This window comes from Bufo gargarizans, chromosome 3 (assembly GCF_014858855.1).
Source record: "Bufo gargarizans isolate SCDJY-AF-19 chromosome 3, ASM1485885v1, whole genome shotgun sequence".
Classification (NCBI taxonomy): Eukaryota; Metazoa; Chordata; class Amphibia; order Anura; family Bufonidae; genus Bufo; species Bufo gargarizans.
In genome coordinates this window covers 206052013-206079836 of record NC_058082.1, presented here as the reverse complement: position 1 = coordinate 206079836, position 27824 = coordinate 206052013, and the positions used below count along the sequence as shown (strand labels likewise).

The window sequence follows — 27824 nt, the reverse complement described above, 5'->3', positions numbered from 1 at the left end:
AAAGTCCCAGATTCTATTGACTTTGCAGCTCAATTCAGTCTACAGTTTTGCTGCATTTTAGTGCAAAAATGTTGCATCTTGTGTTTTAAGCAGTTTTTGTTGCCAAGCTCGGCAAGTGGGTGTGGCCTAATGAGAAAGGAGGTATGGCCTAAAATGTGAGATTGTGCCAAAATTTAGCTGTAGTTGCGAAAATCTGAAAGAAAGTAGAAAAACTTGTAGACAGGCAGTCCATAGAGTAATTATACAAACCAAGTCAATGTGATAAATCTGGTGCATTTAAAAACTCCGGGGGAGATTTATCAAACTAGTGTAAAGTAGAACTGGCTTAGTTGCCCATAGTAACCAGACTACTCCTTTCACTTTCCAAAGGAACTGTCCAAAATGAAAAGTGAAATCTGATTGGTTGCTATAGGCAACTAAGCCAATTCTACTTTACACCAGTTTGATAAATCTCCCTCTCCATGTCTAGATGTCTACCTTATATTTAAACCTGGACCACTAGGGTCTCTGCTCTCAGGCTAATAAAGGAGCATCTAAAGTCTGAGGTTCCCCTCTAGCACACTATTTATGTGCCTTAAAGGGGTTCTGCAATTTGTTTAAACTTCTGATCTATTCTCTGATCGGCGGGGGTCCAACCCCTGGGACCAGCTGTTTGAGAAGGCAGCGGCGCACCAGGAGAGCCGCGGCCTTCTCACTGTTTACCGCAGGCCCAGTGACGTCACAACTAGTATCAACTGGCCTGGGTGGGGCTAAGCTCCATTTAAGTTAACAGAGGAGCACCGCTGCCTTTTCAAACAGCTGATCGGTAGTGGTCCCGGGGGTCGGACCCCCGCCGACCAGATGCTGGTGATCTATCCAGAGGATAGATCATCAGTTTAAACAAACTGCAGAACCCCTTTAATGAAAATGAATTTTTTTTTACCTATAACATCCCTTCCCAAACAATACTGGAATAACGTGCCACCTGCCATATTCTATAAACTATACAGTATTACTACATAACTTACTGAGGATCATGCTCCAGCATCACAGAGGCCTTCATGACATCTTTTCTATGTACAGGTCCTATATTAATTCCAGCATACTGTATGGGTGGAAAAAATATATGCATATCAAGCCATCACAACAAGCAACTTATAGTGTGTAGGTCACTGCTGAAACTAAAACTTCCAGCTACAAAAGAGTATACCAAGAGATGTTAAATCAATCATCAATATCAGATTAGTGGGGAAACACCCCTCCAGACCCCCACTAATCAGCCATTACCTGCAGCCTTGGTTATTGGAACTAAACAGTGTACGAAGTACGAACAGCGGCTGAGCTGCAGTACCTAACAATGGCCACTACACCGTGTACAGGACTGTGATGTTACTGCTCACTGAAACACAAATGATTGGTGGGGGTGCTGGTTGTCTCCCCCACCAATCCTATGGATAGGTCATCAATATCTTAGGCCTGGAAAAAAAACATTTAACAAATCTGCAAAAAAAAGAATAAGAAAGTTTGCTTTCGGTAAATTAACCCACAAAAATGCATTAGAAATCGATATGTGGTTAATTAATGGAGTTGCCCTAGATTAGGGAAAAAAAAAGCTGTTTTTTTCCCCCCAAAAAAACTCCTCAAGACACGTCCCCGGGTTGTGTGTAGCATCGCAGCTCAGTCCTAGTCACTTCAATAAAAGCCAAGCTGCAATACCAGACACAATGGGATGGGTGCGCCACTGATCTTTGGAAGAAAGTAGACATGTTTTTTTGTGCAATGACTCCCCTTATCCTACAACCCTGCCTGCTAAAGCCCTACTAAAAAGGCATAAAACATTTGTGGCATATCTACAAGATAACCTTAAAGGGCTATTGCTATCATAGACATTTTCCATTTTAATTTTGGGATATCCCCAAGATATGCCCTAAATGTCTGGTAGGGGAGGATGCCAGAGAAGGAATACACATCTAATGCCAGAATGGGGGTCCTCTAACCCTATTCCACAGTCCTGCATCCGGGGACAAAGCGCTCTCCATTAATTTGTATGGGAGTTATGGACAAAGCTGAGCATGCAATTGTACAATCAAGTCTATATGGCAATCATTAAAGTCTAGAAGAGATGTACAGTGCATTTACTACAGACTGACTGCACTTTTTGCAAGTTTTATTGAGACAGTCACTTGGATGGAAATCCAATCTGTATTAACTGCTTATCTCATGGCATTGCACTGTGTTATCATAATATATTGAAACTGTAGATAAACCAAGGAACCCAAAATGTAATCTGTGGGGACCTTCAAAGACTTACTCCTGAGATTCAAGAATATAGTCATCAATAAGAGTAATGTATGTGTTGGACAGCTGCCTCTGGGGACCCCATATACAATTACCTGGATATCTGAAAGGGTTTCACTGGTCTGCACAATAGTTATTACAGACTAGGTAAAAATAAAGAAAACTTACTGGCACTTCGGAGGTTTTCAAGAATTCAAGCAGTGCTTCCAAGGAGCCCAATGTGGATGCTTGCACATAAACTCCCTTTTCTTCTAACTTGATAGCATTCAGAGTCTGCTTCAGCTCATGGATGAGCTCATCCTTACAAAAAGCACAGTCACAATGTTTAACATTTATGCTGAGAAACTAAGAACAATCTAAAAGCTGGAGATTGTTAAAGTGAACATTTGAGCATAAAACTTACTCTCAGGACTGGGACTTCATCATCTTTATAGGCAACCAAAATAGGCAAACCTGCCAAAGTTTTCTCCAGGTCCTTGCCTAAAATCTTCACTCCCTGAGCAGCAAGCACCTCTCTGTGCTTTTCATACTGATTCTGAAACAAAAGTGAGAACTCATCAAGCATCCCAATTCATATTTTGGTTCTAATCAACACAGAATGGACATGCTACTACTTTAAACACATAAAATCATTTCTTTACATAACATTAATCTAGTGGAGATAGTACGGATTAAAATCTACTTATGGCTTGGCACCACAACTGATGTGAAAAAAAAATAAAAAAATATTTACTTACCTTTACTCTTAATTCTTTCATTGGAGGAGGAAGCAAAAGTCCTCGGATCTGTGTGACAATTGGACCTTCTACACCGGGAACAATAACAGTATCCCCCTCTCGAAGCCGACCATTGATCAAGATGACATCTATGGTAGTACCCATGCCAGGAAGAGCTTTAACCTAGTGGTGTAACACCATTACATTTGTATGAACAGAAATTAGATGATATATCAGAAACTATGCCAAAATATACTTTTTTCTTAACTTACCTCCATTACTTGAGCTCTTAGCTCTTCTGAATGGGCCAGTCTCTTACTAAGCATGGTCTGAGTGAGATCAACTAGGAGGGAGATTAGATTACCCATGCCATCTCCAGTATGAGCAGAGGTTGGGACCATAGACACAAAAGTGCGGGGATCTTTATTTTCAAAAAATAATGCTGCATTCAGACCCTTGAGTAAAACAAGAAATGAAAACAAAAAAAAAAAAAAAGTTTAAATTCATTACACAGGAAAACTGAGCAGGAGCATATTTCATTGATTCCAACTGTAAAATGTAGTGATCTAAGAGTATTTTTCCAGGATTTTTATACTTATGACCTATTCTCAGTCTAGGTCATCAATATCTGATACGTGGGGGGTCCGACATCCGGGACCCCCGCCAATCAGCTGTTTTGAGAAGGTAGTGACACTCCTGTTAATACCACTGCCTTTTCACACTATACATTATGTAGCGGCTGTGCTTGATAGCGTTCTCAGCTCTATTAACTTGGGATGGGGCTGAGCTTCTCCTAAGCCACATGATGTCACTGGCCTAGGGAAAAGCTGTGAGAAGGCCGTGGCACTCCCTTCTTAAACAGCTGATCAGCGGGAGTCCCGGGTATCAGACCCCCACGATCAGATACTGATGACCTATCCAGAGGTTAAGTGATACTGTAAGTGACCGCCTATTGAGTCATTTAAAAACTTAGAAAAATTAATGTGAAAAGGGACAATGCATACATGGATTATTTTTTATTTTTTTATTCACCTGTTGTGCAAATTCCACAATTATGGACTTGGTGCGCTCTTCAAATTCATCCTTTGTGTTCTTCTTTTGTTTCTTTAAGGTAGCAGAGACATCAGTCTCTGGACTTTTCTTCCAGTCATACAACCTATCAATCTGACAGCAGTATTCGTAAGATGTGAAATATTTCAAAATCCTCAACATTCGATTTAGAAACCGAATAAACGTAGCTAAAAAGGAGATTTTCGTATAACTTACCAGTAAAATCTCTTTCTCGCTCTTCATTGGGGGACACAGAAACCGTGGTATAGCTATGTCCTCTAGGAGGCGTTGACACTAGATAAAGCTGTTAGCTCCTCCCCTGGCAGCTATACCCCCCTCCAGCCTGGAGAGAGAGCTTCAGTTTGTGAGAAGCAGTAGGAGAAGCAAGTAAACCAACGAAAAAACATGAAACGCCAACCATGCCAAAAGACCCAGCAGGGTTCTAACCAGCAACTGCCATACTGTGGCCGAACCACAATACTGGGTGGGTGCTGTGTCCTCCAATGAATAGCGAGAGAGATTTTACTGGTAAGTTATACAAAAATCTCCTTTTCTCGCCCATATTCATTGGGGGACACAGAAACCATGGGACGTTCAAGAGCAGTCCACGGGGAGGGAAAAAAAAAACACAGACCCATGGAAGCAAGCATCCCTGCTGGTAGCTAAGAAACTGCCGCCTGCAAGACCTTGCGGACTAAGCAGCGGCCGCCGATGCATAAGAATGCACCTGGAAAAACTTTGTGAATGTGTGTAAGGAGGACCGGTAGCCGCGGCGCGATGCCTCAGAGCCCAAGAAGCGTCCACCGCTCGATGGAGCGAGCCATGACACCTAAGGGCGGAACCCCGCATCGGTGCGGAAGGTACAGCATTTGCAGACCGAATCCCTCGTGCAATTGCCACCTCGGAGGCCGCCAATCCTTTAAGTGGAAACTCCGGATGACAAAAAAAAGAGGGGTTCCGTACGCCGGAAGGGACTGGAGGCTGCCAATAATGATCAGAGCCCTAACGTCAATGACGTAACTCCCTTCCCTAGGGAGTGAAGGAGAAGGACAGTGAAGGAAGGAATTTCTACTCTGATGTGGAAGACAGAGACCACCTTCGGGAGAAAAAGGGAATGGGCCAGAGAACCACCTTAGGCTACTTTCACACTTGCGTTAGGAGCGGATCAGTCTGGTGTCTGCACAGACGGATCCGCTCCTATAATGCAAACGCTTGCATCCGTTCAGAACGGATCCGTTTGCATAACTGTTTATTTCAGATCTGATTTTTCACTTCGGAAAACTCAGATCCGACAGTATATTATAAACACAGAAGCGTTCCCATGGTGATGGGGACGCTTCAAGTTAGAATATACTGAGAACTGTGTACATGACTGCCCCCTGCTGCGGCCCCCCCTCCCTCCCCAGTATTAATTGTAACCAGTGCGGATTCCCAGTATTAAATATGACCAGTGCGGCCTCCCCCTCCCTCCCTCCCCAGTATTAAATATGACCAGTGCGGCCCCCCTCCCTCTATATTCATTGGTGGCCGGCCATTGCGGATTCCAAGTATTGTGACCAGTGCGGCCTCCCCTCTCCTCTCCCCCCCCCCCCCCCCCCCATAATTGGTGGCAGCGGAGAGTACCCATCGGAGTCCCAGTTTAAATCGCTGGGGCTCCGATCGGTTACCATGGCAGCCAAGACGCTATTGCAGTCTTGGCTGCCATGGTTACTTGGCAATAAATACAAGCAATATACTTACCTGAAGAGCTGCGATGTCTGTGTCCGGCCGGGAGCTCCTCCTACTGGTAAGTGAAAGGTCTGTGCGGCGCATTGCCTATAGCACAGACCTGTCACTTACCAGTAGGAGGAGCTCCCGGCCGGTCAGACATCGCAGCTCTTCAGGTAAGTATAATGCTTGTATTTATTGCTAAGTAACCATGGCAGCCAAGACTGCAATAGCGTCTTGGTTGCCATGGTAACCGATCGGAGCCCCAGCGATTTAAACTGGGACTCCGATCGGTACTCTCCGCTGCCACCAATGATTGAGGGGGGGGGGGGGGTGATTTTAATTAGGGGGGGGGGGGGGGGGGGGAGAGGAGAGGCAGCACTGGTCATAATACTTGGAATCCGCACTGGCCACCAATAAATACAGAGGGAGGGGGAGGCCGCACTGGTCATATTTAATACTGGGAATCCGCACTGGCCACCGATGAATATAGAGGGAGGGGGGCCGCACTGGCTACAATTAATACTGGGGAGGGAGGGGGGGCCGCACTGGCCACCAATAAGTTAATTACAGGAGGAGGGGCAGTCATGTACACAGTTCTCAGTATATTCTAACATGAAGCGTCCCGCTTCAAGTTAAAATATACCATCGGATCGGAGAAAACTCCGAACTGATGGTATATTAATAGGGACTCCTGTTTTTACATTGAAAGTCAATGGGGGACGGATCCGTTTGAAATTGCACCATATTGTGTCAACGTCAAACGGATCCGTCCCCATTGACTTGCATTGTAAGTCTGGACGGATCCGTTTGGCTCCGCACGGCCAGGCGGACACGAAAACGCTGCAAGCTGCGTTCGGGTGTCCAAACGGTGCCAAACTGATGCATTCTGAGCGGATCCGCATCCACTCAGAATGCATTAGGGCTGCACGGATCCGTTTGGGGCCGCTTGTGAGAGCCTTCAAACGGAACTCACAAGCGGAGCCCCGAACGCTAGTGTGAAAGTAGCCTTACCCTTGCGAAGACCCAGGAAGGTTCTCTGCAAGAGAGCATCCCCAACTCGAACACCCGTCTGATGGATGTGAGAGCCACAATAAAAAACAACACCTTCTAGGACAGGAGCCAGAGAGATATCTCCCCAAGGGCTCAAAGGGAGAAGACTGGAACGGTGAGAGAACTATATTCAGATCCCAAGGCGGTAAAGGACGGTACGGAGGAACCGTATGTGCCACTCCCTGAAGGAAGGTTGCCATGGGCACCAGGGGAACCAGAGGACGCTGGAAGCTGCTCCAGGATAGAAGTGCCAATACCTGAGCCATCAAGAAAACTAAGGGCTAAACGAAGGTCCAACCCTGATTGTAGAAAGGATAGGACCGTGGAGAGAGAAAAAACGGAGTGAGGGAATGTCCCGCCTTTCATAGAAGCCCAGGTCCTATAATAGATCCTGGGCGGTGCAGGCGTCCCGGCCTGAATTATAGTGCAGATGATGTCCGCCGAAAAAACTTCCTCCACCTCAGGATGGAAGGAGAACGAGGTCGGCGTACCACGCGCAACGGGGCCAATGCAGAGCGACTAGGATTTGTCGGAATACCCTCCTCTGATCCTCCGTAGAACCTTCGGTAGGAGAGAAGAAACACGTAAGGAGGGAGAACTCCTGCCAAGGAGATGGTAGGGCATCCATGTCGTATGCTTCCGGAGCTCCTGCTCGGGAGAGAAGGTGGGGAGCTTTCGTGTAGATGTCGTTAGCACACCCACACCCATGGAAAGAGTCCACATAGAAGGAGGGATGTGGAGAGCGCCACAGCCCACCAGTTGGGACCGGAGCGTGTCTGGAATGGAAGGCCACCAAAAGAATACCCCGTGCAATGCAGATGAGGGAAGGTAGTAACATAGGAACTACCAAGGCATGCGGGGTGTCAGAACCATGATCCAGAGAGGGAAAAAGGACAAGGGAAGAATAGACTAGTCCAAGCCCATTTCCCATCTGAGACTGGCACTATACAAAAGTAGCCAAGGATTAAGTGTAGCCAAGGATTAAGTGGCTGCGCAAAAAACTCTGCCTAAGGATGAAACCAGGCAAGGGGGGGGTCACACTGTATTGCTAGCCCCATACCCCAGCAGAAGAGGGGGCCACCCACAAAGGCCACAGAACCTAGTGCTAGAAGAGTCCATCATCTGACGAAAGAGCTGAACAGACAGAACCCAAGTATGTAGTGGTAACGCAATAACGCTCCCACAGCAAAAACTGAGAGGAAAGGCCTGAGACTATCCGTAGAAGCCACGTACCATACTGCCCCAGTTTAAGTAGAGCAACCTTAACTAACTCTACCTGGAACGGCGCTGAACAGGAGCAACTGCCACGCTGGCGCCAGGGTAGGGCCCCCACCTGAGGGGATGTCCCACTGCAGTGACCACAAACTCGAGAACATGCTGTAGCTGCTACCAGAGTGCCAGCATAACCACTTTCCCAGAGGAGGAGAAGTGGTGGATAGAGAATACAGTCAGTGAAGCACTTGACTCGCTGGGAAAGTACTGACCATATACGCGCAATGGTGTACGCACTACTACTGATGCGGACAATATCATGACCGACTGGAACAATGGAGGCCCATGGAGATGACCTGATATGAGTCCTGTATCCGGAGATGAGTCAAGCGGAAAGGAGCCCAGCACCGCCCCGCGTCCTCCGAATCTCCTCCTTGCTGACTGACGTCACAGAGCTGGAGCGCAGAAATCTCGCGATGCGCGAGCTAGCGCATGCGCAGTGTCGGCATCATGTTCATTCCCTGTACTGGCATCAGCACAGGGAACGAACTACGCATGCGCTAGCTCACGCAGCGCGAGATTTCGGCGCTCTAGCTCTGTGACGTCAGCCAGCAAGGAGGAGATTCGGAGGACGCGGGGCGGTGCTGGGCTCCTTTCCGCTTGACTCATCTCCGGCTACAGGACACATCAGGTCATTTGCATATCAACCAAAACTGTTTTTTAACACAATAAAAGCGCAGAGAGCTATGGGACCTGGGTACTGCAGATGTGCTAGTGGCCATCTAGCAGCCCATGTCCCCAGCTCTATGCGCAAAATCCTGGTGACAGGTTTCCTTTAAGGCCAGTTGAGGACCGGGGGCGGAGCTCAGCATGTTTCTGGGGGAGGGGGGAGTGTGGCAGGAATAATTCGCGCCAGAGAGGCCCAATAACCGCCGCCCCCCCCATGGGACGAAGTTTTGCAGCCTAGCAGGCCGCAAGATGGCTCACAGGGCCCCTGCACACAGCCGATTAGGGCATGGTAGTGGCAGGACGCTGGAAAAGGGGGGCTTGGATGGGTGACCCCTTGGCTGGCAGGATGCAGGGGAGCGAGGTTGCCCTGGTCCACCTTGTCTTCTGTGGGGGGAGGCAGCAGTGCGGGTGACCGGCACTGGCGCAACTCGACCCCGGGAGAACAGGGAGGCGAGCCACTGTTTTTCCATCTGGAAAAGGAAGAAAAAAAAAAAACTAAAATAAAAAATCTTCAGGAGATCCCTGCAGAGCAGGGGGGTCTTGCCTCCTATTGACACTAGAAAAAACTGAAGCTCTCTCTCCAGGCTGGAGGGGGTATAGCTGCCAGGGGAGGAGCAAACAGCTTTATCTAGTGTCAACACCTCCTAGAGGACGTAGCTATACCACGGTTTCTGTGTCCCCCAATAAATATGGGCGAGAAAAGAAAAAGATTCTTACCTTGTTTAGCGCTACAATAAAAGGACACTTCTTAGTCTTCAGCAAGTTTAATGACTCAATGGTCTGTGGCTCCAATCCATGCATGATATCAACTACCAGGATGGCAATGTCACATAGAGAACTTCCACGGTTCCTCAGGTTACTTGAAATTTAGAAAACAATATATTGAGAATTAATACTGTAACCCTGTTACAATGTGACCTATAGGCATGCACAAAGTAAGCGAGCCACAGAAAACTTTTCAGACAGAAAACAGGTATGTGAGACAACCGGCAATATAGAGCAGAACCAGAAACACTGGGATTTTAAAGGTATTGGTCCATCTCAGACTTTGATAGCATATCACTTCACTAGAATATCCAATCAAATTCAGATAGGTGCAGGTCCCATCTCTGGGACCCGCTCCTTTCTCCAGAATAGGACCCCTGAAGTAAACGAGAGCACACTGTACACGTGGAGGTGCTCTTCATTCACTGCTATGGGAGTTCCAAAAATAACCAAGCTTTTTTCAGTAGTCCCAGAGCAGTGAATGTAGAGCACAGTGCACATGCATGGCCACTTCTCCATTCTCCTCTATGGGACTGCCGGTAAAAGCCGAGCCAGCTGGTTTGGCTACTTTTAAGAACTCCCATAACGGTGAATAGAGGGTGGCTGTGCTAGTGTGATGCACTCTCCTTCTCTTTGGGAGGACCCTTCTGTAGATAGGAGCGGGTCCCTGAGCTAAGACCCACACTTATGTTACATTGATGGCATATCCAAGGCATATGCCATCAATGTCTCAGATGACACAACCCCTTTAAGGGGTCGTATGAGGTTAGATTTGTCTGCTTTCTTACAGAAAGTGTCCCATGGGCTGTGTCTGATACTGCAGTTGTTCACTTTTCAGGAAGAAAAAGGGGCATATAGGGTACAGCTTAGATCTTTCAGTACAACATGATCATAAATCTTATCTAAGCTGGAGGGAATGACAATTTTAGAGGAAACTTGGAAATGGTTAGCAAGATGATACCTGAAAGACTCGTGACCTGGTGTATCAATAATGAGCATTCCTGGAATCTTGATGGTCTCCCGATCAAACTGAAGATAACATTTAGAAAATAATTGATTACAGATTGCGTATTGTTCATCATAGATCTCATAGCAAAACTTAGCATTAGGCCCCCCAGCCCACTAAGTTTCCCAGTATGCGTTTGCGAAATGTTCCCAGGCAACACAGAATGCAAAGTGTGACTCTCCAGATTTCTGGTGTATGTACGATATTTTATGACATGAGAAATACACGTATTACACGTACAAAAAAAAGAAGAAACAACTAGGCGCCACTCACCAAAAAGTGGATGTTCCTTTATTCCAGATGCCATAAACATTCACCAATACAGGCATGGGGCAGATAAACAGCGCAGGCAAGTAGCGAACATTCTGATGTGATTAAGTCACTTTTATGCGCCACTTCATCTGTGCGGAACACATTGATTCCGTCACAGACGAACCGGCCAAATACATATATGCCAACAATGTGCAAAATAAAACAAAGATATACAGTTGCAAGAAAAAGTATGTGAACCCTTTGGAATTATATGGATTTATGCACAAATTGGTCATAAAATGTGATCTGATCTTCATCTAAGTCACAACAATAGACAATCACAGTCTGCTTAAACTAATAACACACAAAGAATGAAATGTTACCATGTTTTTATTGTACAAACCATGTAAACATTCACAGTGCAGGTGGAAAAAGTATGTGAACCCTTCGATTTAATAACTTGTTGAACCTCCTTTGGCAGCAATAACTTCAACCAAATGTTTCCTGTAGTTGCAGATCAGACGTGCACAACGTGCGGATAAGGACAGAGGATTAGAATATATATGTCCCTATTCTTGCCCTAAAAGAGAGACTGCTCAGCCCAGAGATGCACCTTAAAAAGGTAGGTGCACTCTGTCCACGTTCCTGGGCTCACCTGTCCTTATATAGTCCGATCAGTTTCTGACACGACATACAATGGCCCAACACGTTTCCTAATACAGATAAAGGTTCATCAGGGGACTAAAAGCACCAGTATGGTAATAGGTTGCAATATACAGAGTAAACATAAATAACCGACAAATCAAAACATTGCTGGAGCACTCCAGACAAGAAAACATCTGTGACGAGGTAAGAGGCGTTAAAGGGGTTCTGCACTTTAATTTAACTGATGATCTGTCCTCTGGATAGATCAGCAGCTTCTGATCGGTGGGGGTCCGACACCGGGGACCCCCGTCGATCAGCTGTTTGAGAAGGCAGTGGCGCTCCAGCAGCTCCGCGGCCTTCTCACTGTTTACCGCCGGCCCACTGACGTCACGACTAGTATCAACTAGCGTGGGTGCGGCTAAGCTCCATTCAAGTGAGGACGACGGTAAACAGTGAGAAGGCCGCGGTGCTGCTGGAGCGCCGCTGCCTTCTCAAACAGCTGATCGGCAGGGGTCCCGGGTGTCGGACCCTCGCCGATCAGAAGCTGATGATCTATCCAGAGGATAGATAATCAGATAAATGAAAGTGCAGAACCCCTTTAAGCCTTTAAAATGGAGTACTTATTCACAATGTGTGGACACTTAAATACACTATCAGTTCACCACATATTAGATAGTGTTAGCAACAATTTTTGACAATGCAAAGCAACTTAGCTGATTCAGATGGATAGCGTGTTGGTCCAGTCCTCTCACAGATGCAGGATATTCTGCTGGGGGGCTCCAGGGGGCAAAGTAACAGCTTCATTTTGCCAAGGGAATGGACTCATTTAAATGATGGAATCCTGGGCGGGCTTCAACCAGATTTGTCAGCTCAACACATAGATCCGTCCCCCATGGTCTCATGATCGCAAATTGCCACTAACATTGGGTGGCAGTCCAATACTGACCTCCCCTATTATCCCTAACCAATATCCCTAACCAATTATCCACAGACATTATGCACCCCAGGCCTCACCTGGAAGCGCGTCTCCACACCTCTCTCTGAACCGCCATAGATTAAACCAAGATGGCGGTGCGTTCCACCTATATCCACCGGGGAATGCGTAGTAATGTGGGGCAAACAAAGAGGGCTGCGCGTTCGACGTACAACAATCGTGGAACGCATAGGTCCGAGGCCAGCAGGAGACTAGGGGCACCAGATAACACAATCTGGGCACGCTGCCCGCATCTCTGGAAGAAAATGAATGGCGGATTCACTTGTGTCCTCCCTAAAGGCTTCACCCCCTACCGCAATATAAAGGGGGAAATAGTAAAGATAAAAGGGGACACCATAATAGAATCTATTTATAAGGGGACAATACTTGAACACACTTATTAAATAGATGACAATATATATAACAGTATAAATGCTCATTCTATACTACATTACTGAATACAACTAAATGTGTAGCTACAAGAGGGCGGGGAATTGGTATCAGTTTTGTTACCAATTTATTACAGTTGGCATGAATCAGGACATTATATATAGGGAAGAAATAGCAAAGATGCTGATGGTCCAATAAAGACACGTGAGAGAGCTCTCCCATGACAAAACGCATCACTATGCAATTATAATGAATATAAATATTCAATTACCCATCAGATAGAAGACAGTTTTTATATAGTGAAAAAATGACGCTTTCTGCGTAGATATTCATGTCTGTCAGAGAAAAGAGGTGAAGCAATTAAGTACAGATCAGGGGCAACCCATCAGATATAACAAGCGAAGGCAAGTCTCATTCAATCCCCTGGGTGACTGAGACCGGAACCTATAAATCCAGTTAGTTTCTTTTAGGAGGATTCTACAGTCCCAGTCACCTTTCTTGGGGGATCAGTTCCAATGCCAAGAAAGATAATGACCTAAGGTCTCCATTATGACATTCCCACATGCGATTTGCCAGGGGAGTGTTCTTTATCTTGATGTCATTTACATACTCAAGGATACAACGGCGAAATTCTCTGAATGTTTTCCCCACATAATCCAAGGGACAGGAGCACTAACAGAGGTACACTACCCCTTTGCTCCTGCAATTGAGAAAATCCCTTACGGTATAACTTCTATTTGTGGCTGAACATACATTGACATTTGAATTCCTAACATAACGACAGGCCGAGCATGTCCCACACCAGTAAGTACCCAATGGTTTCCTGTCGCACCATGTCCCAGTTGAAACTGGACATGAGAAGTTGCTGTGGACCAATCAGTCTCGTAAACATCTACCACGTCTGAATGTGATACTCGGGCGGGGTAATAAAACATCATTCACGTCTGGATCCATCTGGAGGATTGACCAATATTTCTCAAGTATCTCCCTCACCCTCCGATTCTAAACATCGAAAGTGGAGACAATCCTGATGACCCCCTTGGGATCTAGTTCCTTAGGGACCAAAAGAGTATTCTGTTCCCGTGACTCGGCATTCTGGAAGGCATTACTAGGGACCTGCTGGGGATACCCTCTTGCCCTAAAGCAGTCATGAAGCTTTCTTGATTCACAATAAAAACTCTGGGTCTGAACAGTTTCACTTCATTCACAAATACTGGCCACGAGGTATCTTTTTTTAGGTTCGTGGGATGGTAACTTTCCCAGTGAAGTAAATTATTTGTGGTGGTGGTCTTCCTGAAGATGGTTGTGACTAATTTGTCCATCTCCTTGGTAACTCTGACATCTAGAAACGTTAAGGTGTCTGGATGAAACTCAAAGAAAAATGCCAGACCAATCTCATTCGTATTCAACATCCAGACAAATGATTTGAATTCATCCAGGTTACCATTCCAGATAACAAAGACAGTCTATGTAACGTGTCCAGAAGACAATTTTGTCACACCACCATGATTGAATATCAGGAAAGTCCACATTATCCTCCCACAAGCCCAGGAGGAGATTAGCATAAGTGGGGGCACACAGGCTCCCTATAGCGGTCCCCCTGAGCTGGTGGAAGCGCGAATCAAATAAAAAAATTATTATGCGTCACGACGAATTCCAGGAGAGTCAACACAAATTCATTATGGGCATGATAACAGACTGCCCTGGTCTTTAAAAACTCTGCTACTGCCATAAGTCCTTTCGAATGAGGAATTGAACTATATAATGATTCTACATCAATGCTCGCAAGGGAGCATGATGGTTCTAAATTGATAGTTTAAATTTTCCTTAAAAAGTCCATTGTGTCCCTTGTAAATGAGGGGAGGGCCGACACAAAACCCTTAAAAATCTTATCGATATAGATACCACTATTCTGGGTACTCGAGTTCACCCCAGATACAATAGGGCGACTCTTCAAGGGAGATAACCCCTTATGGATCTTTGGTAGTCCATAAAATGTGGCTATCTGGGGTGAATTCTGCCTCAGGTAGCAGTATTCCACCTCATTGATGACACCTTTTTTGAGACCTCCATTAAGATGCATATACTTTTACAGAAATACTCCAAGACCATTTTTGTCATTAAGTCCCAGAGGGCCCCATAGCTCCAGAGTGCATAATCCATTTTGCTTTTTTCCTTAGGAGGGTGCGAGGTCCATCTCCCCCTTGTGGCAGATTGCGCACTCTATCACTGTCTTAGGGCTCTTTCACACCTGCGTTCTTGTCTTCCGGCATAGAGTTCCGTCGTCGGGGCTCTATGCCGGAAGAATCCTGATCAGCTTTATCCTAATGCATTCTGAATGGAGTGAAATCCGTTCAGGATGCATCAGGATGTCTTCAGTTCCGGAACGAAACGTTTTTTGGCCGGAGAAAATACCGCAGCATGCTGCGCTTTTTGCTCCGGCCAAAAATCCTGAAGACTAGCCGCAAGGCCGGATCCGGAATTAATGCCCATTGAAAGGCATTGATCCGGATCCGGCCTTAAGCTAAACGTTGTTTCGGCGCATTGCCGGATACGACGTTTAGCTTTTTTAGAGTGGTTACCATGGCTGCCGGGACGCCAAAGTCCTGGCAGCCATGGTAAAGTGTAGCGGGGGAGCAGCATACTTACCGTCCGTGCGGCTCCCGGGGCACTCCAGAGTGACGTCAGGGCGCCCCACGCACATGGATGACGTGCTCGCATGGCACATCATCCATGCGTATGGGGCGCTCTGACGTCACTCTGGAGCGCCCCGGGAGCCGCACGGACTGTAAATATACCGCTCCCCCGCTCCTACTATGGCAACCAGGACTTTAATAGCGTCCTGGGTGCCATAGTAACACTGAAAGCATTTTGAAGACGGATCCGTCTTCAAATGCTTTCAGTACACTTGCGTTTTTCCGGATCCGGCGTGTAATTCCGGCAAGTGGAGTACACGCCGGATCCGGACAACGCAAGTGTGAAAGAGGCCTTAATCTTGCATATCTAAATATGTATATTTAGTGGAGAATCCCTTTGTCTCCTATATACAGCTCTAAGATTCATAGATGATGTAATTATGATTTGGTCGGGCACAGAGCTTCTGTTCAGGGAGTTCGTAAAATATCTCAATACAGGGAATAAAATGAATATGAGGTTCACCCATAATTTTGGAGGCTCCAAATTAGAACTTTTGGATGTTTTGGTATTGGTAAAAGATAGTGACTTGGTCACTGAGGGGTACCGCAATTCACTTCTACATTTCTCCAGTTATCCCCCGGATAGTGTAAAAAGAGCAGTCCCATATGGACAGTTTATTAGATTAAGAAGGATTAACGGGACGGAGGAGAGTTTTGAATGAGGCCATGCAGAAGGCTTCATCTTTGGACCGAAGTGTGTTGACATCAGGAAGCACAAATGTTAGGAAGAGAAAGAACAAATCAGAAACATTTCGTTTTCTCCTTTAAATATAGTCCAATGGCAGATCAGATTAAGAAAGTGATGAGAAAATTGGGATATAGTGGAAAGGAACGATAGTTTAAAGGAGATCAGAGGGTCTAAACCGTTAGTAGCCTTCAGAAGTCACACTTTGAAAGATAGGTTGGATAGGAGTCGTTTTGTGGAACCAATATGATATATATGGTTAAAAGACTGGGTACCTACAGGAAACCACAGTTGCGGTAATTGTTCCTACTGCAAGTACAATCCCCAATGGAATTTACTGTTTTTTGGTGGCTTACATCACAAAGTTAATACCTTGATAACTTGCAAAAGTAAATATGTAGTGTACCTCTTATTATGTGTCTGTGGTAGGTTTTAAATAGGAAAAACCATTAGGAGCCTTGGTGAGACATTTAGTGAAAATGTTAAAGGAAACCTGTCACCAGGATTTTTTGCGCATAGAGCTGGGGACATGGGCTGCTAGATGGCCGCTAGCACATCTGCAGTACCCAGGTCCCATAGCTCTCTGCGCTTTTATTGTGTTAAAAAACAGTTTTGATTGATATGCAAATGACCTGATATGAGTCCTGTATCCGGAGATGAGTCAAGCGGAAAGGAGCCCAGCACCGCCCCGCGTCCTCCGAATCTCCTCCTTGCTGGCTGACGTCACAGAGCTGGAGCGCCGAAATCTCGCGATGCGCGAGCTAGCGCATGCGCAGTGTCAGCATCATGTTCATTCCCTGTACTGGCATCAGCACAGGGAACGAATTACGCATGCGCTAGCTCGCACATCGCGAGATTTCTACACTCCAGCTCTGTGACGTCAGCCAGCAAGGAGGAGATTCGGAGGACGCGGGGCGGTGCTGGGCTCCTTTCCGCTTGACTCATCTCCGGATACAGGACTCATATCAGGTCATTTGCATATCAATCAAAACTTTTTTAACACAATAAAAGCGCAGAGAGCTATGGGACCTGGGTACTGCAGATGTGCTAGTGGCCATCTAGCAGCCCATGTCCCCAGCTCTATGCGCAAAATCCTGGTGACAGGTTTCCTTTAACTCAATTGTCACAGGGAAAGGTTGCCCACGACTAATAGAACATGTGAAATCTGAGCATGATGGTAATAGTAAGGTGTTGAGGTTTGCAGGGATTGAGATTGTGCGCAGGGGGAGACATCGCACCCTCCTAAGGAAGCAAGCAAAATGGATTATGACCTCCAGAGCTATGGGCCCCCTGGGACTGAATGACAACTGATCTTGTAGTATTTCTGTAAAAGTACATGTATCTTTGTTGTTCGTTTTATTTTGCACATTGTTGGAATATATATGTATTTGGCCGGTTCGTCTGTGATGGAATTAATGTGTGGCGCATAAGGGTACTTTCACACTTGCGGCAGGACAGATCCGACAGGCTGTTCACCCTGTCGGATCCGTCCTTCCGCTATTTCGACGCCAGATTAAAAGTCCTGCATGTCCGACTTTTTTAGTCCGGCGGCATCTCACCGCGAACTGCCGTACTGCGCCGGAGCTCCGCCTCGTCTCCATTATAGTCAATGGGGACGAGCGGCAGTCCGGCTGCATGGCGAAATAGCGGAAGTACAGATCTGACAGAGTGAACAGCCTGTCGGATCCGTCCTGCCGCAAGTGTGAAAGTAGCCTAAAAGAATGTTAGTGGCCCGATGAAGTGCTAAAGCGCAAAACGGCCAATCGCCACAAGCTACTTGCCTGCACCGTTTGTTTGTCCACCCCATGCCTGTATCAGTGAATGTTTATGGCATCTGGAATAAAGAACATCCAATTTTTGATGAGTGTCACCTAGCTGTTTCTTCTTTGTTGCACATTTGAAAGACTTCGAGGCAGAAGCACCGCCACGAGTGGTAGAGCAGACCCAGTGTTGGGAGATCCGGTTTTGTTAAAGAAAGGAAAAGAAAGCAGTGCCACCCCTTCTGTGGTCTGGAACTTTTTCACATGTATTACATGTAATAAAAAAGGCGCCCTTCGTTTCACCCATTTTATCAGAAAAAGTGGAACAGGTGCTTCATAAATACGGCACTGATTCGGAACAGCAAATTTTTCTATGTATTTACATCAGACAAGTACATAAATCTGCTTCCCTTCACACAGTATTATTAGAAAACTGCCTTCCTGCAGCCACCACTAGAGCTCACGGCAGAGAAATTCATACAGTTACTATTGCTATTAATGGAAGCTGTACATTTCTTTGTGCTGAGCTCCCACAGTGGTGGTGGTCTGAAAATGCTGTGAATCTGCCAGGAACAGAGGAATTTCAGTGTCGAGCAGCCCCAAAGCAGTGGCATGGTCTGCGTCCATAGTAAGCAAGCCACTGGCAGCCACAAAGTGATGTAATACTTACATTTTTAACCATTTTTGTCTGTTCTTTTACAGCATCCAAGGGGACATTGGTGGCACCAATCTGCTGAGTGATACCTCCAGCTTCACCGTCTTGTACATTAGTATGACGCAACTACAGAGTTAAAAGAAACAAAGCAAACAATATATCAGTGTGCAAATGTGCCCATAATAGGACATTGTTTTAATGGGAGATTCCAAAAGGACAAAAATAATGACAATCTAAGCAGAGTATAGTAGAAGTTTACAGTCCATTTCATTCTCGCCATATTCCCTCTACTGTACTACTCCCTTACTTGCTGCTTGTTATTTGTAGCTTAAAGTTATTTTTCTTGAGCCTTGCAGTCACAGCTATGGAAAAAACTCTGCACTTTATTTTTAACAATAGCAGACAAAGAAAACATGGGTTAAAGGCGGAGAACATCTTCACAACAATTTTTTTTTTATTGAATTGCATCTACTATGTTATAAAAATTATTTTGTAATTGGGTTTTTCCGCAATTTTAATACTGATGGTATATGCTCAGGATAGGCCATCAAAATCTAATCAGTGGGGGTTTCATAACTTGCACCCCCACCCATCAGCTGTACTGCAGTTGTGTCGGAACTACACAGCTGTCTATTGTACAGTGAATGGGAGCAGTGCTGCAGCAACCAGCTCTGTCTACCACACAATGGACAGAGCGGTGTAGTTTGGTGCCGACTACCAGCGCTACTGCAGAAAAGCGGATAGTTGGAGGTGCGGGGTGTCCGACCCTTGGCAATCAAATATTTGTTACCTATTCTTAGAACAGGCCACAAATATAAAAATATTAAAATCCTGGAAAAGCCCTTTAGGATCATGCTGCCTGCTGATCTAATTTCTGATACCCAGTCCTAAATGAAAGGAAACCTGTCATCAGATGGGCACTATAACTAATTACATGCTGCGGCTGCTCTCATTGTTCTGTTCATATCCCTAATTGTTGCTAGTTTCTAATCAGCAGCTGAGTCTTAGGCTACTTTCACACTCGCGTTTGGTGCGGATCCGTCATGGATCTGCACAAACAATTCCGTTCAGATAATACATCCATCTGCATCCGTTCAGAACGGATCCGTTTGCATTATCTGTAACATAGCCAAAACAGATCAGTCTTGAACACCATTAAAAGTCGATACGGGATGGATCAGTTTTCTATTGTGCCATATTGCGTCAGTGAAAACAGATCCGTCCCCATTGACTTACATTGTGTGTCAGGACGGATCCGTTTGCCTCAGCATCGTCAGACGGACACCAAAACGCTGCAAGCAATGTTTTGGTGTCCACCTCCAGAGCGGAATGGAGGCAGAACAGAGGCAAACTGATGCATTCTGAACGGATCCTTATCTATTCAGAATGCATTAGGGGAACGGATCTCACAAACGGAAACCAAAACGCCAGTGTGAAAGTAGCCTAAGAGTTGCTGCTATAAGTCCGCCCATCCAGCTCTGACTGACATGGACGCATATCAATCAGAACTGGATGGGTGGGCTTACCGCAGCAGCTTCGTGACTCACCGATTTCTTCAAAATAGCAGTAATTAAAAACAAGCAACATTTAAAGGGGTTATCCCACCTTTAAATTTTCAGGCCGTCGCATCGCTTTCCCGCTCTTCAAGCCGCTCAGTCATGGGGCGTTGTCCTCTGTATTGACTTACAGCGGAATGAGCGCTCTGCAGCTCCACTGACTCTGCCTACCCTGCCTGCGTGCGCGCTCCCGTGTCAGCCGTACCGTGTCTATGTCCCTCTGCCTCTGTATTGTCCCCCCCCCTCTCTGATGACATCCCCCATTTGTCCCTCTGATCCTTTTTGTCCTCCCCTCTGTGATGACAGCCATTCTAAGTCCATGTGCTCCACAATGAATTCTCAAATTTTTTTTTCATGTGTATCATAATGGCCAGACCTTTACTTGTACTTGTGGACATGTGCAGTGACATTTGACACTGAAACAGGCGATTTTAGGCATCAAATCTTTTGTACTCTATCACTTACATAGCATGGGCGACTACGATTCCGAAGCTAAACACGAAATTGTAAAACCGCGCATGCACGGACGCCGAGCGCGTTCATGGAAGAAAGGCATCCACAGTGTATATCAGGGTTGTTCCGGACGCAGCGCATGCGCGGCAATTGCTTTGGGCTGGTGAAAGGTGGCCGTAACCAAGGGAGAACAAGCAACAACAGTGAGGTAATTGGGGGAGGATTATATTGAATATGGTGCAAATTAGGTAAATCATTATATTTATGAAAATGAACAATATCGCATTGAGGACTGATTTAAACCTATTCATTTTGATGGGATAACCCCTTTAAGGATGGGAACAGTATGATAAGAGCAGCAGCAGCACATAATTAGTTACATAGCGCTGATCTGATGACAGGTCGCATTTAAATTTATTTTTAAAAAAATTTGGATTACACAGAACAAAAAAAATACATAAAAATTGGTTTATATCTCTGACAGAATGCTATATTCTGAAACCACACTACTTCAACTGCTATGGCTCCCTGTCCCATGATTAAAAACTTGGTGCTGTGACCCCTGCTCACTAAGAGTTAGTGTGGCTACTGTGTAGTGGAGATGCAAGATGCATGAATTCACTACTGCAGTGCTGTACACACTGGAAGGCTTCCAGCATCATACAGTTACCTTGACAGGAGTGGCAATCTCCTGATTTCATCTCTCAGAGCCACAATGAGATGTACTGTAAAAGTAAATATCCCTGGTAAACTTCGGAGCAAGAATGAAGAAGAATAACTTACCTTGTCAAGGATTTTTGTCTTTCCGGTGTCAACATGTCCGAGGACACAAATAACTGGTGCCCGAAGAACTTGTGTGTTAATGGTTTTCTGGTTGTCCAAACGTCGTTTCTAAAAAAAAAGGATAACATTACCTTAGAAAACTCTATGCTATATGAGATTTATTATTCCAACTGAAAAATATAGCTTTATTTTTGTAACTGGTTTAAACCAGTGTGCAAATGGAAAGAAAAAGAAATGGTATAGAAACCACAAGGAATTCTCCCTGGAAAGAACCTATAGTGGTGATAAACCTATCACCAAAAACCCCAAACAAAGATGAATCTCTTAGGGTCCATTCACGCGTCCGTTTTTTCTTTCCTGATCTGTTCCGTTTTTTGCGGAACAGATCAGGACCAGATCAGGACCCATTCATTTTCAATGGGTCCTGGAAAAAAAAAATCGGACAGCACAATGTGTGCTGTCCGTTTCCGTTGTTCCGTTCCGCATGTCCGTTTAAATATAAAACATGTCCTATTATGTTCCTGAAAAATCGGATCCTGGTACAATGCAAAGTCAATGGTTCCGCAAAAAACGGAAGACATTCGGATGTCATTCCGTATGTCTTCCGTTTTTTGCGGAATCCATTCCTGGAAACACATAGCAAATATTTTTTTTTTTTCAAAGAAATCCAAACAACTTTATTTGATTATTGAAATGTATACATGTTTCCGTTTTTTGCGGATCCGCAAAAAACGGATGACAAACGGATGACATACGGAAACATTTTCAGGAACAACGGATCTGCAAAAAACGGACCGAAATTCGGATTATAGAAAAATACTGACGTGTGAATGTAGCCTTATGTTTTGGGCCACTAGAGTCATATCCTCAGAGACATGGAAAACTCCTTATTTGAAAATGAAGTGGTTGTGGATTATTGTGAATTACAGTAGTAACTTTTTAGTATTCTCCAAGATGAGGTTGATATGTTAAAGAAAAAAATGGCCTCCCTGGATACAGTACTTTGAAAACATGAGAATACTTTATTCTCCGCCATTGTCAGCTGGATTTGAATTCTACCTGGGCATCAGATGGTTTCAATGACAGAGATTGGAGAACACCCCTAAGGTTTAACGCTAAGGTCTCTACATTTTTGTTGTCCCATGCACACAAGTCCAATGTGTGTATACACTTCACCCCATGTTTTAAGGTGATGCACTATTTGTTCCCTTTTATTGTGGTAATGTCCTCACATGTTCTCTTTTCAATAAAAAGACTGAAAAAGAGGGATCTCTCAATTCAACAAGTAAACTGCATTCACACGAAAGACAGTATTACTAGGTGTATCAATTCAATGTAAATGCAATGGAATACCTCTATTCGCCTCTTTGCTTTATCATAGGCCCGTTCCTCTTTGGTGCGATCATCATCAGAGTCAGATTCAGACTCTGAGCTCTGCTCTACAATAGGCTTCTTCTCAGTTGGTTTGGATACAGTGGAATGAGACTCTGATGGCTTTCCAGGTTTCTCTTCTGCTGATTTTTCATCCTCACTGCTATCCCCTTCGTCATCCTCCTCTTCCTCACTTTCTGCGTCATCTTCATCATCCTCATCATCTTCATCCTCGTCCTCTTCATTTTTCTCCTGAACCTCTATGTGAACAGTTTTTGTATCTGTTGATGGAACATAAACTCGTTTTAGATTGGACAGAGTAGACATCTGAACATTTAAAAGCCATCTGTCAGCAGATTTGTACCAATGAAACTGGCTGACCTGTTGCCTGTTTATATGTGCCCATATTGCAGAGAAAAATTTGATTTTTGTGGACTGTAAAATCTATTTTTCACTTAGTTCATTGGGGGACACCGGAAAGTGGGGTATAGCTGCTGCTGCCACTAGGAGGCGACACTAGGGTGAAAAGTGTTAGCTCCTTCTCTGCCGGCTATACCCCCCTCCAGCCTGGAGAGAGTATATCAGTTTGTGCCCAAACAGTAGGAAAACATACAGGGAAAAAACCATAACCTAACTAATGCCAGTAGGACCGAACCAGAACTAAAAGACCCTACCGGCAAACCAACCCTCATCACCTGCGGCAATAACAAATCAATGGGTGGGAGCTGTGTCCCCCAAAGAACTAAGCGAGAAAGAGATTTTACAGGCGAGTCCACAAAAATCTTGTTTTCTCGCTCGTATTAGTGGAGGGAGGCAACATTCCTCACAGAAGCGCAGAAAAAACAGCACTGGTTCCCTGGCCTTAATCATGGTGTGAATGACCTTGTCAGGGAAAACGCGCTGCTTCAGAATGGCGGTTTCAACAGCCACAACTCTAAGTGCTGGTGGAAGACAGGTCCCTGAGAGAGAAGATCGACTCTGAGCAGAAGAGGCCATGGCATGTCTTCTAGAAGGAGGATGATATCGGTGTACCACGCGTTATGGGGCCAATCCGGAGCGATGAGAATCGTCTGGATGCCATCCATCCTGATTCTGCGCAGAACTCAGGGCAGGAGGGGAAGAGGAGGGAATATGTACAGTAGAGAGAACCCGTCCTATGGTGCCACCAGTGCGTCTACGGCGCACACCTGGGGATCTCTTGTTCGAGAGAAGGCGGGGACTTTGTTGTTGAGTCTGGATGCCATCAAGTCCACCTCCGATTGGCCCCAACGGAGACAAACGGAGTCAAACACCTCCAGGTGCAGAGACCACTCTCCTGGGTCCACGGTCGTCCAACTGAGGAAATCTGCCGTCCAATTCTCCACTCCCGGAATGCAGACAGTCGATAGAGCTGGTACATGAGTCTCCGCCCACTGCAGGATTTTGGCCGACTCCTCCATCACCGCTTGACTGTGGGTTCCCCCTTGGTGGTTGATGTAAGCCTCGTCATTGTCTGACTGGATCCGAATGGACCGGCCCCTCAGGAGAGGTGTCCAATGGAGAAGGGATAGATGAATGGCCCGGAGCTCTAGGATGTTGATGGGCAGTTTGGATTGCGACTAAGACCATACGCCTTGGACTGTCTGGGGCGGGAAGACTCCACCCCAACCCTGAAGACTGGCATCGGTGGTAATGACCGTCCATGAGGCCGGGAGAAAGGATTTCCCCGACTCCAAAGTTGGGGCCCGAGAGCAACCACCCGAGTGCCGAACACACCCTTGGGGACAGGATGATGCGACTGTCCAAGGACTCCAGTGACTTCTCCCAAGACGACAAAATTGCCCGTTGAAGGGAATGGATGTGAAATTGTGCAAACAGAACTGTCTCGAAGGAAGCGACCATTGCACCCAAGACCTGCATGCAAATCGGATCGATGTGTACCTGCACCGGAGGAGAAGACGGACCGACCGCAGAAGGGCTAGCCGATTGTTCAGAGGGAGGCGAACTAACGCTGCGTCCGTGTCGAGGATCATACCAAGGAAAGTGATTCGCCTGGTGGGACATAGGGAAGACTTCTGGAAGTTCATCAGCCAGCCAAAGCGTATCAGGGTATACAGAGTGATACGTAGACTGTCCTCGTTCTGACCGAAGGACACTGCTTTGACCAGGATGTTGTCCAGATAGGGAATCGGGGTGATACCACTGGTACGAAGAAGGCAAGGAGAGCGGCGAGCACTTTCGCGAAGACTCTGTGCCGTTGCCAAGCCGAAGGGAAGGGAGACAAACTGGTGGTGGGGCCCTACCGCAAAGCGGAGGAAGCGCTGATGCGCCGGAGCAATTGGGACATGTAAGTACATGTCCCGAATGTCTATTGAAGAAAAAATATATGTGAAGCAACAACAGAGCAAAGAGACTTCATTCTGAATTGTTGAACCCGGAGGAACCAGTTCAGCAGCTTGAGGTCCAGAACCGGTCGAACGGATCCTTCTTTCTTGGGGATGACAAATAGGTTTGAATAAAACCCTGTGAATTGTTCCTCCAGGGGAACCGGGGAGATCACACCTCGAACGAGGAGAGACCGAATTGCCTGGAAAAAGGCGACAGCCCAATCTGAATCTCTGGGTGGCTGGGACAGAAAGAATCGTTCCGAAGGAGGAGAAGCAAACTCGATCTTGCAACCCAAGGTTACAATTTCGAGCGTCCACGCGTCTGAGTTGTGGGCCTGCCAAATTTCCTAAAAAAGGAGGAGACAACCGCCCCTCCAATGAGGGTAGGAGTGCTTCCTCATGCAGAGGACTGCTTGTTGGCCGAGGAACGTGCGGGCTGTGCTTGCGGGGGCCATGCTGATTGAGGCCAAAAGAATGGCTTCTTCCGCTGGTCTTGCGTGGAGGACTTGGGAGGGGCTTCTGCTGCCGGTCGTGTACCGAGAAGCGGCAAAAGGAATGGGCCCGGGCATTTGTAGGCTTAGCGCGAAACGTGCACTTGGATCTGCCCTGTGGCAGGTGAGCTACTTTTACCGCCCGTAGCCTCAGAGATAATCTCTAACCAGGCCCCGAATAATCGGGAGCCGGAAAAAGGGAGGCCTGTAAGAGAACGCTTTGACTATGAATCGGCTGCCCAAACCTTAGGCCACAATTCGCGATGAGCGGGCAACAAGTGCACCTGCGTCCAAGGAAGCCTCACAGAGATACTTCCCCGCCTGTGAGATTTGCAGGGTCAGATTGGAGCTCAGCTAGAGGGAGGTCCGCCTCCAAGTCCTGATTTAACCGGAGTGCCCATTCAGAGACTGCCTTAGCCACCCAGGCGGAAGCATAAATGGGACGAAGTGCTGAGCCACTTGCTGCGAAAACGGACTTAGAAAAAGACTCTATATAGCGATCTACCGGATCCTGGAGGGATGAGCTATCGGCCACAGGAATGGCAATATGTTTGGCGAGACGTGCGACCAGAGGATCCACCTTAGGAGGTCCACTTAGCTACACAATCCACCAGAAAAATAGTAGATCAAGTCGCTCGGATGTGGTAAAGCTACGATCTGGGCGGTCCCACGCCTTTGCAAGGACAACCAAAAAGTCGTTGTGTAAGGGAAAGGCTTTAGGAGATTGCCTGGAGCGGAGAAAAGACACTCCCTGGTGGCTGGTGGAGGGGGAGACATCCTGCACAGACAGCAGTAACTAGGCTGTACACCATGGAAGCAATCTTGGAAGATTGTTCCAGATCCATATCAGAGTCCGAGTCCCCTGGGAGGGAGGATGCGTCCGAGTGTGACCCTGGAGGGGGTGGAGATGCTGAGGTGTCAGGAGGAATGATGTCCTGCTCTGGGCCGCTTGTTCGAAGGTCTGCCGCTAAGTTGTTCGCCCGAGGAATGTGTGGAATGCGCAGGCGGGGATTTATCAACCAAACGACCTATGAGGGAGAGGGTGGATTGGGATAATTTCGATAGGTCCTTTACTGCCCGGGATAGGGCACGGTCCCAGTCCGGTTCCACACGGTTAGGGTGCTCATGTGGCTGCGTAGGCTTGGGGAGGCAGAACCTGTCTGGGCGCACAGCATGCGGAGCATAGAGAGTCTGGCTGGCTGTGCGGGAACTTAATTTAGCATTTAGTGCATGCATAATAAGTGGTGGCTGGTGGCATGCAGGGGGGGGGGGGGGGGGGTCATTCGTGGGTTCGGACATGGCTGCTAACCAAACTCAATACTGGTCTCAGGGCTGGAGAGGGATGTAACCGTCCTACCAGCTTGCAGAAGATCCCAGCTACTGTGTTCCCAGTAGAAGCGTGCAGCCTGAATCAGCATGGGGAATGCGATAAGGATCCTCCCACAGAGCCGTGGCGGGAAGCAGAGCCCCACCCCTTACGTCACGGAGGGAGAAGCCGAATTGTGGCCTATGCTACACATTAAGCTGCGGCCGCACTTCCGGTCGTCCGAAGGGACCTGGAGCGGCGCATGCCGAACCAGGGGGAGGCCCGAAACAAAGTCTGGGTCTAAGGTAGCGTGGTGGCCAGCCGGAACTAACGGAACAAGGGGAAAAGCAGGAACCTCTGTGGTCTGAGCAAAGTGGTCGAGACCCGAAGCGAGAAGTCTGTGTGTGTGTGGGGGGGTTGTAAAATACTCAGCCTATTCCAGATTACTCACCCCATCCTCTCTCTTCACCCTCCCTCAGTGGACCAGCAGGGTTACCTCTTCAGCAGCTGGCACCCGAAGTGGCAGGAGTCTGGTATGGCGGGGTAGGGTCTTGTCGGATCCAGGTGACCCTTTGGCTGGCGGGAGGCAGGAGAGCTAGGCTGCCCTGGTCCACCTATACTTCTTGGGGGAGGTAGGCGTGGTGAGGGAAACAGACACCGATCTTGCTCCCCGGGTAGACCGAGAGGCTAGGCTACTCTGTTTCCCATACCTAATAGGAAAAGAAAAAATAACAAAAAGGAAGCCGCCCTGCAAGCAGGGAGGTGTGCCTTCTACGACACAAGCTAAAAACTGATATACTCTCTCCGGGCTGGAGGGGGTATTAGCCGGCAGGGGAGGAGCTAACGCTTTTCAGCCTAGTGTCGCCTACTAGTGGCAGCAGCAGCTATACCCATAGTCCTGTGTCCCCCAATAATACGAGCGAGAAA

The 27824-nt window shown here is 46.8% G+C and overlaps 1 protein-coding gene across 1 annotated transcript in view; it reads right to left on the bottom strand.

Moving 5' to 3' along the window:
- Positions 1 to 23076, bottom strand: part of EIF5B (eukaryotic translation initiation factor 5B) — a 33231-nt gene extending 10155 nt beyond the window's left edge. The window contains exons 1-11 of the mRNA XM_044285725.1: positions 22717 to 23076; positions 21364 to 21471; positions 18587 to 18697; positions 10471 to 10538; positions 9462 to 9603; positions 4026 to 4157; positions 3266 to 3448; positions 3015 to 3176; positions 2681 to 2812; positions 2446 to 2577; positions 1008 to 1084 (exon numbers count right to left, since the gene is read on the bottom strand). Of these exons, the coding sequence (XP_044141660.1) occupies positions 1008 to 1084; positions 2446 to 2577; positions 2681 to 2812; positions 3015 to 3176; positions 3266 to 3448; positions 4026 to 4157; positions 9462 to 9603; positions 10471 to 10538; positions 18587 to 18697; positions 21364 to 21471; positions 22717 to 23061 (1592 nt within the window). The 5' untranslated portion in view covers positions 23062 to 23076. The remainder of the gene's footprint in view (positions 1 to 1007; positions 1085 to 2445; positions 2578 to 2680; positions 2813 to 3014; positions 3177 to 3265; positions 3449 to 4025; positions 4158 to 9461; positions 9604 to 10470; positions 10539 to 18586; positions 18698 to 21363; positions 21472 to 22716) is intronic.
- Between the last annotated feature and the right edge of the window lie 4748 nt (positions 23077 to 27824).